Source organism: Lepidochelys kempii, chromosome 10 (genome assembly GCF_965140265.1).
Source record: "Lepidochelys kempii isolate rLepKem1 chromosome 10, rLepKem1.hap2, whole genome shotgun sequence".
NCBI lineage: Eukaryota > Metazoa > Chordata > Testudines > Cheloniidae > Lepidochelys > Lepidochelys kempii.
The window spans coordinates 43,515,148-43,529,699 of NC_133265.1; the positions used below are offsets into that span (position 1 = coordinate 43,515,148).

A 14,552-nucleotide genomic window follows, 5' to 3' on the forward strand; every position below is an offset into this window, starting at 1 on the left:
TTAATTGACTTTAATAGCCAGCAAATGACATCAACAACTTCTCCTAATACGCAAATCAGTTAGCGAGATGGTTTGGCAGGAGCGGGGCTGCTGGGTTCCTCAAGCAGCAACAAGCGAGCAATGCAGGCAGCCAGACAGGCAACACGGAAAGCAGCATTTGTCCAAGGATTCCTGCTGCGAAATGCAGCCACCTCTGGGGTGAACAGCTGCAGCCTTCCCACAGCACTGCTTCCCTTCTTGACACTTTATATGGCATGTTGCCTCTGGGCAGGGGTGGGATTAGACCAGCAGACTGTCCCCCATCTCCCACAGAGGGGACTGAGAACCCTAGTGGGCAGGGTTCACTCCCTGGGAGAAGAGGCAGAGGGATCAGCCTCCAAACCTGTGGATCTCCTAAGATTCATATGGCTCTTGGCAGACAAGTGCCTAGTGGCCCTGGGTCCTCGGCTTGAAGCCACCCCTGTTCTGGAGCTTCCTGTGTACACACGGTTCAGCTGAGAGGGGAAACTCACCTGGTCTGTTTCACGTTTGTCCCTGGTCAGTTTCACCTCTGGCGCCCCTTCCACTTGGTGGAGCGGGTTGAAAAAAATCTTCCTGCCCCAAAATGGGGTTTAACTGGGGTTTCCTTGCAGGAAAATGTAAGTTTTGGTGACATTTTTCATTTTGTTTTTCAAAAGCCCCAAATGTTGGGATGGGGGGACAACCCCCCGCCCTTTTCTACTGTCCATGGTTGGACCCAGTCTAGCGCTAGTACAAAGCTGTTGCATTGGAGCTTCCAGCACCTCAAGGGACCATCTAGAACTGAGAAACAGAGACCGGCCTTACCCAGCCCCCAATGTGCCAAGCCATGGGCCTACACACCACAGCCGTCAGCAGGGCCAAACCCTGGTCTTTCAGCCCCTTGGGTTAAAGCACAAGCCCTGCTGGCTGTGAGCCACCTGATCTAGCCTCTGCGACCAGCCACTACCGGGTGCCCTGGTCCCGGGAGCACACAAATACTCCCAAGCTTGCAGGCTGCTGAGATCTGGATCCAGGGTGCTTTTGATTCAGCAGCACGTTCATAGTATAGTTTATAAACTCTGTATTCTGAGCCGACGGGGTCCTTGGAAACTAAGCAGGTGTGCGCTGTGGGGAGCTCCCAGACTGGAGAACAGGCAGTGGAGTAGATCACCTAAGTCTCTCCCTGTTTTGCCATCTCCATGGGAGCATGGTCTCTTTAGGGCTGGCTGGGTGGATAGCACCACCAGGCCCAGCTCACTTCACAGGGGCTGCACTGGGTGTGTTTAACAAACAGCTTGGGAGACCTGGACTGAATGCTCTGTGTGAGACAAGGCTGGCAGTTCTGTTTGGGCAAAGTGCTGGGATAGCTGGAGCTGCAAAGAGCAGCCCTGGAATTGGATCTGGACCTGAATCTCCCCCAAGTCTGTGGGGTTTGCTCCCTTAGTCTGGGCACATCCCTGTCGCTGTCGCAGAGCCACGGAGAGCAGCCGTGGGGTCAAAAGGTATTTGTAGGCAGACATTGAGCCGTGTGCTGCCACGCCCTGAGAACCCGGCTTTGCTGTGTTCCCCAGGGTATCGCCTGGCCATGTACAGTTGTAATTGGCCTTACCACCCACTGAACCACAATTAAATAGGAACAAATGCCTGAGACACTGTCTCCCCCCACCACCACCCATGGGGGTCACTGAGTGCAGAACACAAGGCAGGCAAGGGCAGGTATCACTGTCTCTCTTTTGTAGTGTCCCCCAGTTCATACTGCCGGGCCAGGCCCTTTCTGCCTCTAGCTGGCAGGGTCACAGTCACAGCCTCAGCACAGAGCTTGGTTAGCAGCTAGCACTTAGCAGGCTTCCCCTTCACCCCCCTCCTTGTTAGCCCTAACACTCACCAGCTACCAGCTACAGCCTTATGGGCACAATCCAGGCTGTGGGCTTTTCCCCCACAGCTCTGTGCTGACTTGGGGAATCATGAGATGGCTGGAGCCCATCCCCAGCAGCAAGACCAGAGGGGTAGGAAACTCCTTGCTGTCAGATCCGCTGGCTGGGCATGGGACCTCCCCGTTGGGAGCTCCCCTTCAGCAGCTTGGGGCCTATGGCCAGGACAGCCTGCCGTGGCACCAGCAGCCTGGCCTCGGTTCCTTTGGGACGGGCGGTGGGGTCACCTCCTGTGTGTATGCTTTACCAGCAGCCTTTCCAGGGTGAGGGTGCAGAGGCCTGCCTGTGATGGAGAGCCCCTGAGAGCAACCGGGCTAGGGGACAGCCGCCCAGAGCTGGAGTGAACCGCTCCAGGATGGTCCGGGCTGGGCTGCTGATGCAGTTCCACCTGCTGCCACATGGGGCAGCAGGGCGCCAGGCTCAGGGGGACCCTGTGCTCCCTGGCCAGAGAGGGCACTAGTGAGCGATGCCAAGACTCCCTCCCCCAGGGCGGCATCGCCCAGGGAGTCCTACTGATGGGAGCAGAGCCGCCCCCTAGTGACCCCGCTGGCTGGGCTGCCCGAGTGCCCAGGCACTGGTGGCAGGACTGGGCCTGAGGTTGCTGGCTCCTCATACAGATGGGAGGTGTCACCCTCTCCCGACAGCAGCGCCCCCCGTCAGTGATCTGCCCTCCCCCTCTCTCCTGCCCCAGCTCCTTGGCCCCCAGCGAAGCGGCCAGGCTGGGGGCTGTGGGAAGGCCAGGCCCTGATGAAGTTAATCATTATCACCCTTAATTCCTCCACTAATCCCTGCGATCTGGGGAGAGTTTAGCGCTGCTGTTCTCTGGCTGCCTGTGGGGAGGGTGGCTTTGCGTCGGGACGAGGGATGGGGGAAGGGATGGCTAGCTGGAGATCCTGCTTTGCCATGCTGCGTTGGGGGGGCGGGGCTGTCACTCCCACCGCTCCTCCCCCATGTTGGGTGCTGTTCCTCACCCACACCCTATTGTCCTCGCTGGGCAGAGTCACTGACCCAGCTCCTCTACCTGCTCCAGGGACTGGCCCCTGCCCTCCAGAGAGGGGAGTGGGTGGGGCACAGCACAGGGCCCAGCCGCTCAGTCCTGCGGTGCATTAGTCGGGTAAGTTGCTCGGCAGAGGTGGAGGTGGGAAATATTCTTGCTGTTCCCCCTCTAGAGGGGCTGTTGGTAGGTGTGATCTGACACCCTCCCCACCACCACCCACCCACCCACCCATGCCTGCCTGGTTCCGAGGCCAATCCTCAGGCAGGTTCTCTGGCCAGTGTCTCTTTTTGGTCTCTGTCCCAGGACACCCTGCCTACCCCTCCATCCCAGCAAGAGGCTCCAATCCCATGTGCAGCACATCTGTCCCTTCAGTGTCCCTGGCGTAGAGCTTGCAGAAGCTTGCCCCATTCCCTGTGGCTCTGCCCTGGCCCCTGTGAAGTCAATGGGACATTTGCCATTCAGTGGAGCTGAGATGTCAGCGTTCATCCCAGCTAGGCCCACAGATCCAGGGCCAGCTTCCTGATGACTGAGCTGGAGGTATCTTTCTTTCTCTTGATACTAACACTCCCCACCTGGGCCAGTCATGTGGAAATCCCTAACTGGACAGCTGTGCCCGCTTGGAACAGATCACGCTAGTGGCTCCTGCTTCCATGTGTCCAGCTGGTAGTCACCCTCCATCCTCTCCCTCCTCCCCCAGCCAGCAGCCCATCCATGCCTGCAGACTCTAACCACGCTGCTCCTTGTTTTGTTTTGCAGATGAATCGCCCCATCCAGGTGAAGCCAGCGGACAGCGAGGGCCGAGGAGGTAGTTGTCTTTTGAATACATACCCATGTGTCTTGGCTGGCTGCTCTTGCTGGGTTAGCTGCTTGCACAGTGCAGGGAAGGGCGAGGACTAATTATGCTCTTCTATTCCATCCTTCTCCCTCCTGGGGCATTTGCCTATAGCAAAGGGCCATGGAGAGCGGGGAGAAGGGATTTCATTTGTCTGCAGTGATTAAAAACCCTTCAGAGCCCATGCTTCTGGCCCTGACAAATTGTGGTGCCTATAAAGCACATGGGAGGTGGTTTATCATATAAGGAACTGCTTAGGCACTCTAGGGAATATCCATCATCTATCTATCTGTCTATCTATCCCCATACATCCCGTCTATCTAATCTATCTATCAGTGAGGGCAGGGGGTCTGGGTATCAGGGGGTTCAGATGCATGGGGGTTAGACAAACAGGGGGCAGCTCTCCGTACAGTGACCCCTCCTCCCACGGCTGAGGAGCAATGGGGGCAGGAAGCAGGGGAGAGGATGTGGAGCTTCCTGCAGGCGGGGAAGATTTCTGGGGTTGGGTTTGACCTGGCCCTGGCCTGGCTGCTCTGGGCAAGGGAAAAGAAAGCCCCATCCTCCCCCACCCCCAGTCCAACTGGAACTAGCATCTGAGCCCAGCGCAAGATAGGAGCCACCAGCTGGAATGTCCCCAGCCTCCCCCCATCCCCCGCAGTGATTTACCTCTCCGCTAGCTGCTCCGGGCACCCAAAATGATGCACCCACACTGACGGAGAGGGCTGTGTGACCATTCTTGCAGTTTCCCTTTGTTTGCCCATCATTTTCTGCAGGGAAGCAAAAAAACCTGGGGGGACATGAGTGCAGCATGCGCACAGTGGTGCAGAATTCCCGCAGGAGTACATGGTGCTGGGCATGTACAGACACAGAACAGACAGTCCCCACTCCAAGGAGCTGCCCAGCAAAGTAAAGAACGAAGTCCATTAGCTGGGACTTGGTAGCAGACTCATTAACCTATGTGTGATCCGCATGCTAGAGGAAGTCAGAGACCCACTGCAGTAGCCGAGGCGGTACCAGCTAGCATGCACGTGTTCTGCAACCGGGGGCAGTTTGCCTGGCCTTCTGCTCTCATGTGCCCTCATAAAATGGAGCCAGCTAGTAGCTGAATCTGTCGGTAGCTTCCCCTGAAGGGGCCTGGGCTTGGATGGCCCTGGAATAGAGTACACTTACAAAGTTTGTGGATGATACCAAGCTGGGAGGGGTTGTAAGTGATTTGGAGGATAGGATTAAAATTCAAAATGGTCTGGACAAACTGGAGAAATGGTCTGAAGTAAATAGGATGAAATTCAATAAGGACAAATGCAAAGTACTCCACTTAGGAAGGAACAATCAGTTGCCCCCATACAAAATGGGAAATGACTGCCTAGGAAGGAGTACTGCGGAAAGGGATCTGGGAGTAATAGTGGATCACAAGCTAAATATGAGTCAACAGTGTAACGCTGTTGCAAAAAAAACCAAACATCACTCTGGGATGTATTAGCAGGAATGTTGTAAGCAAGACACAAGAAGTAATTCTTCTGCTCTACTCTGCACTGATCAGGCCTCAACTGGAGTGTTGTGTACAGTTCTGGGCACCACATTTCAGGAAAGATGTGGATAAATTAGAGAAAGTCCAGAGAAGAGCAACAAAAATGATTAAAGATCTAGAAAACATGACCTATGAGGGAAGATTGAAAAAACTGGGTTTGTTTAGTTTGGAAAAGAGAAGACTGAGAGGGGACATGGTAACAGTTTTCAAGTACGGAAAAGGTTGTTACAAGGAGGAGGGAGAAAAATTGTTCTTCTTAACCTCTGAGGATTGGACAAGAAGCAATGGGCTTAAATTGCAGCAAGGTTTAGGTTGGACATTAGGAAAAACTTCCTAACTGTCAAGGTAGTTAAGCACTGGAATAAATTGGCCAGGGAGGTTGTGGAATCTCCATCATTGGGGATTTTTAAGAGCAGGTTGGACAAACACTTGTTAGGAATGGTCTAGATAATACTTAGTCCTGCCTTGAGTGCAGGGAACTGGACTAGATGATCTCTTGAGGTCCCTTCTGGTCCTATGATTCTATGCCCTTAGAGACGTCTGCCCCTAGGGCCAGGTGGGTGTGACTGGCCGCAGGACTGGGCCTGGCATGGAGGCTTAGAGCAACTTTGGGGTTCATTTTGCTTGACCAGGAGGTTGCTTGAACTGACCCCCACTTTACGCCCCAGCACCCTAGCTGGGTGGAGAGCCTCACTGTCTGTGGTGCATGGGCTGGACTCCAGGCAGCATGGGGCTGACGGCTAGCGAGCAGCACCCAAACGCTGCCTGTGACCTACAGTAGGTGTGTGCGGCAGGTGGCCTGGGGCGTGCACATGTAGAACTCAGCTCAATAAGAGCTGGGGGAAGCCAGTCTGTGCTGGGGGAACCGAGGGCCAGAGGCTCTCCAGAGGGATTGCTGGGCTAGAGGAGCTAGAGAAGAACTGACCCATAAGGGCTGTGGGAAACTTGTAGGCCCACGTGTGTGCTGAGTCCCATCCTGGTGGGTAAGAGCTCTGTGTACACAGCAGGTCTCAGCTCTCCCAGTTTAAGGGCCTTGGTGCATTGGGGTGGCAGGGCAGGGAGAGGAGAGAGGCTGCGGGGGGACCTGGACAGGGTAAGGAGGAAGCAGAGGCTGGGGGAGATCCAAGCACTTGAAGGAGTGGTAGGAAGCTTGTGAGGAGACTTTGGCAGGGGAGGGAGGGATGGAGGTTGGAGGAGGCTGGTGGCTGGGGTGAGGGAAGAGGGGGCAGAGGCTGAGGAGATGGGGGCTGGGTTTGCTGGAGCGTTGGTGGCCTCTCTTCACTGCGAGATGCTGGTTCAGAATGTGCTGACCAAAGGGGAGGTGCCCGAGTGGTGTTCCCCAGCACGCCCTGTCCACGTGGCTCTGCCAGTCGTGCCACAGGGTCTCCGCAGGCTCTCTATTACATTGAGTTGCAGGACCCAGGGCCACAGATCTTATGTCAGGGATGGGCAAACTTTTAGGCCCGAGGGCCACATCTGGGTATGGAAATTGTATGGCGGGCCATGAATGCTCACAAAATTAGGGGTTAGGGTGAGGGCCTTGGGGTGGGGCCAGAAATGAGGAGTTCAGAGTTCGGGAGGGTGCTCCGGGCTGGGACCATAGGGTTCGGAGGGTGGGAGGGGGATTAGGGCTGGGGCAAGGGGTTGGGGCGTGGGAGGGGGTCAGGGTTGCAGGCTCCTGGTGGGGCTTGTCCCTTCTCCATCTCCTATGCAGAGGTGCGGCCAGGTGGCTCTGCACACTGCCCTGTCCGCACGCGCCACCTGTGCAGCTCCCACTGGCCGCGGTTCCCAGCCAATGGGAACTGCGGGGGCAGCACTTGGGGAAGGGGGCAGCATGCAGAGCCCCCTAGCTGCCCCTACATGTAGGAGCTTGAGAGGGGACATGCCGTTGCTTCCAGGAGCCACGCGGAGTTGGGAAAGCCCTGGACCCCGTTCCCCCACGGGAGCTCAAGGGCCGGATTTAAATGTCTGGAGGGCCGGATGCAGTCCCCGCACCGTAGTTTTCCAATCCCTGTCTTATGTCACCACCCTGCTTCAGTTTCCCCTCTGTAAAGCAGGGACTATCCTGTTAGCCCTGTCCCCCCAGGGGGCTGTGGGTGCCGGGAAACCCTCGGGAAGAGCTCTTTTCTCTCTTTTGTGTCTCTCGGTGCAAAGGCCGGGCACCTTCCAGCTGACACCAGCGTTTAACTCCCCTCCACCAGGGCTAGATTCCAGGCTGTAGGAGAGGGAGAGCACGGCTCTGCCCTGCTAAGCCCCCATCACCTGCCCAGGCCGGGGGGTGAAGTACTGGAAAGCCGCAGGTGCCGCTGCCAGAACTCCAGCAACCGCTTGCAAATCACATGGGTGCCACTGCACCCCATCCATTACCAGCCAGCATGTGGGGAGGGGACAGGGGGCAGCGCTCGGGAGCTGCCAGGCCAGTAAGCAGACATGCCAGAGCTGGGCCTTCGGTGGGAGAAATGGGGCCATTCGGCAGGCTGGGCTGGGAATTGGCAGGGATAGGAAAACAAAGGCACCATGGGGAGCAGGCAGCTCCTGCCAAGCCTGTTCAGCACACACCTGTGCTGGGCATTGCAGGTACAGGTGGGCATTGGGGAGGGCAGGGACAGGAGAGGAGAGTACTGTCCCTTACACACACAGACACATGCCATCTCGCCGCAAACCCCCCAAAACACCCAGCTGCAGTCTTTGCAAACATGCTTTTACACAGACCAGCTTGCCACGCCAATGGATCCACGCATACATGTTTACCGACACAAACGGGCACCCATATGTGCACACACGCTCATCCAAGCACACCTCACAATTGCATACCTGCACCCACACAGACGCCAGCTTTGGCATCCACAGAACCCGGCCCCAGCCTCCTGTGCTCTTTGCCTTCGTGAAAAGCACGGCTAGGGGATTGCCTAGTATTCAAGTGCACACCCCCTCTGGGGTGCAAATCTAAAATTGTATTGTCTTGTGCTGAACAGAAATCTGTACAGCGTAAGCTCATGAAAATCACCCCCTCCCTCAATGTGGAGGAAGATATGCACAGCTTTCCCCCACCCCGTTATGAATTGCACAAACTGGTTTAAAAAAAACAAAACAAGTTTATTAACTACAAAGGATAGATTTTAAGAGATTATAAGTAAGGCTGCAAGTCTGTCACAGAGGTAACGGATTCCATGACTTTCCGGGACCTCTGGGACTTCTGCAGCTGGCAGGTGCAACTGACCCCAAGTCTTGGGGTGGCCCTGGGGCCAGCCACACTACCCCCATCCCCTGCCCAGCTCCCCGCAACAGTGGCAGTCCCAGGCCGCCCTCCGCCAGCAGCAGCTGTGGCGGTCCCGGGCCGGCAGGGCCAACCCCCACCAGCAGCGGCAGTGGAGGCCCCATGTTGCCCCCCCAGCACCAGCAGGCACCCCAGAGGCAGCTCCAGCACCAGTGGATGCCTCCCAGCAGCAGCAGGACCCTCCCCCCCCACAGCACCAGCAGGTGCCCCAGCCCCCCTTTCAGAGCAGCAGCTACACCCCCAGAGACCCGCAGAACACCATAGATGTAGTCAGGGGTGTATAGTACAAGTCATGGACAGGTCACGGGGCCATGATTTTTTGTTTATTGTCCATGACTTTTACTAAAAATGCCCATGACTAAATCTTAACCCTTATAAGTAAGGCTAGCAAACAGATCACAGTAGGTTACTGAGCAAATAAAACAATCGCAAAAACTAAATACACTGAAGAAAGTGGTTACAAGTAGTAATGTCTCACCCTAAATGTTGTTTTAGGCATTTCTTTCACCGGCCAGACACATTTTCCAGCATGGGCTCAGCATTTCTTCTCCTCCTCCTCCTCTCCCTCTCCCCCACCTTGTTTCTTAGATGTTTCCAGCAGTCATCCTGGGCAGGGATTCAGTGAAGAAAAGCTCCTGGATGAACTCACTTCCCTGCCTTAAATAGGATTTACATATGGTGGGAATCCTTTGTTTCCCAGGTTGGTCCCCACCCCCTATTAGCAGAAAAATACCAGTAGGCTGAGATGGGGGTCTAGTACCGGGTGACATGATCACATGACCCTGCAGTGTCACACCAGCATCCCAGGAAGCTTCTCAGGAAGGAGGGTCCTACTGTTCTCCCTAATGGCCCATCCAGGCTGATTGCATTGTCTGGTGGGCGTGCCCCAGGTGTAAACACATAAAACATATCTTAGTTATGCCATATTCATAACACCAGCTCTATGAAGAATATTGGGTGTAGTGTCACATGCCACCTTCCCTGCTGAGATGCAGTGTCCTGGGTGACTAGGTTTTCTGTTGTCTTCTTGGCTTTTCCATCATTATGGGGTTGGCCTTGGCCAGTGCTTTAAGGGCCCATTTAGGGACAGCTGGGTGACACTCCTCCTCCTATCTCTCTTACCCCACCCTGAGAGCAACTTAGTCCTTCCCTGCCACTCCCCCAAGGAGCCATTTAAAATACAGGGGAAACTGAGGCACACCTAAGACTCACAAAAATGCTACAAAATTTCCTCCGTTGTCATAGCCAAGGGCAGAGATTAGAGGGAGACCCTATTTGGGGTCTGGGCAGAAGACTTTATTTCAAGTTTATTTGGATTTAATAAAGTAGCACCCCCGCAGGAGGAGTTTGCCTTCCACTTTCTGGGGCGGGGTGCAGTTCTTAAGGGGAAACTGAGATGGGGGCTGCTGAGCTATGCTTGGCCAGTGGGGGCGCTCCAGGCCTGGCCTGCCCCTCTGACAGGCAACCAACTGTTGTTTGGGACTGGAATGTTCTTTTCAGAAACGTGAGGGTCTAAAGCACTTAGAGCTAAACCCAGTGTAGACAGATACTGAGCGATCCAGCCCCACCCCTCTCTGCTGACATGCCTCGTCTGGCCTTCACCTCTGGCTGCTGCTCCTGTACTGGGCTCCCTGCCACAGTCCCCCACTCCCATCCCACTTTCCCCATCCTGGGTTCCTCACCCAGCCCTGCCGCTGCCCCTCGGTCCTGCCCGCAGCCCCCTGCCATCCCAGTCTAGGATCTCCCTAGAGCAAAGATTGCTAAAGGCAGATCTGTGCAGTGATCTCTGATTGGCGCCTATGCTGACCCCCTTCCCCTCTAATTCATTTCTCGTGGGTTGTAACCTGACCTAGCTTTGAACCTGCAGCTCTAGAGTGAAAGCCGGTGCCCTGCAGGTGAATTCTTGCCATAAGGAGTTGATGGGTCTTGGAGACGGCTGACCTGGCAGCTGTGGCCAGTGCTGGGTTCTGTCGTTAGGGCGTCAGGTCACGCCCTGGGTGGCGGATACAAGCTGTTGGTAGCATTGCTTAGGTACCGCAGCCTTCCTCCTCAGATAAACCGGAAGAGCGGCGGAGCTGCCGCCGAATTGCCGCCGTGGGACATGGACTGCCACCCCATTCTGAATGCCACCCCAAGCACCTGCTTGGAAAGCTGGTGCCTGGAGCCGGCCGTGGAGTGGGGGCACGTGTGTGGAGAAGGCAGAGAGAGGTCAAACCCAATTCCCAGATCCAGACTCCCCAGGCTCTGGGAAGGATCTGCTTTGAAGCTGCGTCTGGATTTGGTAGCTTAGGCCCATATCTGCTCAGAGGTGGAGAATGGGGAGGTGCTGTGATTGGCTCAGAGTCCATAGCAGCCCACCTCTTGGGCACCCACATGGAGTATTACAAAGCACCGGCAGGCTGTCGCTCTGAATGGTGGCCTTGTTCCCTTTCCTTGTGTGCTGGAAGGCTAGAATGAGGATCCACGTCAGAACATGTGAGACAATTAGAGGATCTCAACGCACCAAGTGACTGAACTAAGCCCTACAGCTGCCCTGTGAAGTTGAGCACCAGTATCATGCCTTCCACCTGAGCCAGTGATTACCCCATCATCAGAATATCATCACTTGCCTAATGAGAGTTTGCCTGGAAATCTCTCTCTGCCTCTGTGTAAATTCTCCTGTTGCACCCATCACCGTGGTATCTGGTAAAGCACTCAGAAGTCTACCTGAGTCTTGGTTCCAGAGGAGGCGCACACACTGTGCTCTCTTGGCGAGAGTTTCCTTGGCTGCTTGTTGTTTTCCCACATCCTGAAATAAGCAGAGCCTGAGAGCCAGAGTCCAGGCTTTGCAGGGGAAAAGCTAACAAGTTCTCATGTGAGTCAGGCCCAAGTGGTAAAACCGGGGATGGACGGCGGTGTTTTGGTTTGGCCCATTATAGCAATAGAGACCAGGTGCAAATTTTGGCACTACATGTGACTCAAACTTCCCCAGCTCCAGCAGGAGTTTGTTGCCGCTCAGTCTCTGGTTCACTTTCATCCAGTCCAGTTCCCTCGTCCCTGAGATAAATGAAGAGCCAAACCAAACTCTTTTGAAGGCACCTTCTGGAACTGCAGCTAACTTTAAAGTGAACACTCTAGCCGAATTCTGAGTGCTTTCTCGCCATTCAGATGCTCACTGGGGAGTTCTCTCTTGCCTAGCGAGAGGCCAGCGCTGTTGCAGGGCGCATGCCGATGGATGTGTCTTGAATCTTAAAAGCCATGGGGCAGCAGGCTGGAGCAGGACGCCTTTGTCCCTCCAGCCTGCCGTTAGACCCATTCCTCTTCCCAAAATGTCAGGGAGCTGAGATTATCATCTGAGATGCCCAGCAAATACAGAGATAAACGGCCCAGGAATCAATAAGAACTTGGCCTTGGCCTGGTTCCCCAGTGATTGGTGAGCCCGTTCCCTTCTCTGCATCACACACAATTACTCCAAGCGGCAGGCTGTCACTCGCCCAGCAGCATGGACAGGCCTGAGCGTGGGGCTGGCTCACCTTCTACCCGCAGGGAGCAGAACAGGGCTCCCATCCCTCGCAGGTGGGTGGGAGCATTGCCAGTGTGCGTGGGACCCAGCATGAGGGAGTAAAGGACAAGAGATGGCCGCAGAGGAAGGCTAGGCCAGTGGTTTGAGTGCCAGCCTGCCACATGGGGACCCCCACTTCCATTCCTGTCTCTGCCTTGGACAAGTCACTCGGTTGCTCTGTGCCTCGGTTTCCCATCTGTACTATGGGGATTCTTGCGCTGCCCTACCTCCCTGGGGGCTTGCTAAGGGAAATTCATTAAAGATTATGAGGTGCTCAGCACCAACGGTGATAGGGCCAGAGAAGTCTCTGAGGTAGAGAAGAACTGGCAGGGATGGGTGATGCTGCGTCTGTCTCCTAGGCCTAGGGCGTCTGGTGAGGCTGAAGGCCTGGAGCTGTCAGTTGTGCTTCGTGTGATGATAGTTCTCGACCATGGCAGACTAGACTCCAGGCCCCGAACTCCGAAGCAGACCTGGTCCAAGTGTCTCAGTAGAAACTCTTGTGACCAAAAAAATAGCCTGTCTGAAAATGATGGGTTTGGAGGAAAATTTTCATTTTTTTTCTAAATGTTCCAGTTTTTTATGAACCCCCACCCCGCCCCAACCACTGACATTTTTGCCTTTTCAGTTCTCTCTCTCCCTCCCACCATCACTGGGCTGATGTCCTGGAGCTGCTCCGTATGAAGCCAGTCAGAACTCTAGCGTGCCTCCTCTCTACACTGTCACCAGGGCAAGAAGCTCACACAGCTTCAGCCTCCCTGAGTCTGACCTCGGCGTATTCAGCATCCCTTTTCACACCATGCGCTTCCCGCAGCGAGTCCGCCTGGCAGGTCTCCTGGGGAAGCCACAGAGCCCTGCACCCCAACTCCGCAGTCAGCCATGACTCTCAGCCAGTGTGTAAAACAGGTTTATTAGTCAACAGGAACACAGCGTAGAACAGAACTTGTTAGAACAGAAATCAGTGACTTTCAGCCAAATCCGTCTTGGGGGAACCCTGGACCAGACGCCCTGGACTACCCCCTCCTTGAGTCCCCCACAGGAGACTGAACTCAACCCTGCTGCCTGGCCTCAGACATACCCGTTGCTCCTTCTCCGGTCTTTGTCCTGCTTCCCTGGCAAAGTGTCACTTGGTTGCATAGTGTCACTTGGTTGCATCCCCCTCCTGGTTCTCAGGTTATGAAGGGCACTGTCCATAGCTTTACCTGCAGGCAGCTAAAGCAGCCTCACTGGCCCCCCAAGGGTCTCAGCAAAAATCACACACCCTTATCCCCACCACCTAGGCACTGGTGCAGTACACAGGGAAACTGAGGCACACACAGTATTCATGCAAAACAGTAAGACTCACATATACACACATAAAGCATAACAAGGGGAAAACCCCACTTTGTCACACCACGTGCCAAGCCATTGGCCTAGCATTTCCGCCATTGGTGGAGCTCTGGCATGACCCTTGGCCCATTAGATGCTTTGGAGAAAGTTGCTGGGCAGTGGATATGTACAGCCCCATTATTCTCCCTGCTGGCCTGGCAGGGCCAGAGCGCAGCCTCTCTCTAGGACAGCTAGCATGGCTGCCTTGCCATTCCCCGGGACTGACTCGCACACACAAGTCCCATGGCGATGGTCGCAAGAGGTTCCCAGGAGGCACAGAAGGGCGTGAGACTGGTGTTTGTAGCAAAGTTTAATGGGGAATATCCATGTTTATTTCCAGGCGGGTTGTTTTGGTTTTTATCCGCTGGAGGTTTTGTGCCAGCAGAGAATTGAAAGGGGAAAATCCCTGACAACCCCATAGCTGTAGAAATCAACCCTTATGGAGAAGCCCGGTAGAGTTTAATAGGGCTAAACGCAATCAGGGTCTTTAGAAATGACCCGAAGAACAAGAGGGGTCTCTGAACTCTGCTTAGGGTCTGTCTTCACTGCACCGTTAACCCAGGGTCTTATCTGGGTTTTAGTCTAATCCCCCTACCATCCACACAGAAAAACCTCTAACCTGGGTTTGGAGGGGCCTTAAGGCTGGGCTAGCTGACCCAGCTGTGGGGGGGGGCGGGGATTACAAACCAGGCTCTGTTTTAACTTGGGCTGAACCCACCCTCCTGGATACAGGCAAATCACTGGAATGTTGCTAGTCCTCCAGTGGAAGCTGGGGCATTGGGTCAGGACTTGTTATTCCTTACTTGGAATATTGATTGTGCGATGGTGCTTCTCTGCTCCCCAGTATGCAAGGTGCTGTACAAACATGCCCTGAAGACACGCTCCCTGCTCCACAGAGCTCTGAATTGAAGAGAATCTTAGAAGGAAGAGCGCCACCTGCTGATTCGGCTACGCCACTTCCTGGCAAAGTGCCAGGCCAGAGTTTGCTGGTGGGCAGAGGGGGCACCAGAGTGGGCAACCTGTGTTTTCGCTCCTGCCAGTCCCCATGAAAGGTGCCCGGTTCCTAGGAAATCCCTGACCA

At 55.0% G+C, this 14,552-nt stretch overlaps 1 protein-coding gene across 19 annotated transcripts in view; it reads left to right on the top strand.

Annotated features, from left to right (window-relative positions):
* The window catches only part of CELF6 (CUGBP Elav-like family member 6), a 235,746-nt gene that overhangs the window by 115,972 nt on the left and 105,222 nt on the right, over positions 1 to 14,552 (top strand). For all 19 annotated transcript variants that reach the window (XR_012161215.1, XM_073363131.1, XM_073363139.1 and 16 more), the window contains exon 3: positions 3,685 to 3,733. Coding sequence is in view for 18 of the 19 variants with exons in the window: in XM_073363131.1 (XP_073219232.1) it covers positions 3,685 to 3,733 (49 nt within the window). In the remaining variant the exon portion in view is untranslated. The remainder of the gene's footprint in view (positions 1 to 3,684; positions 3,734 to 14,552) is intronic.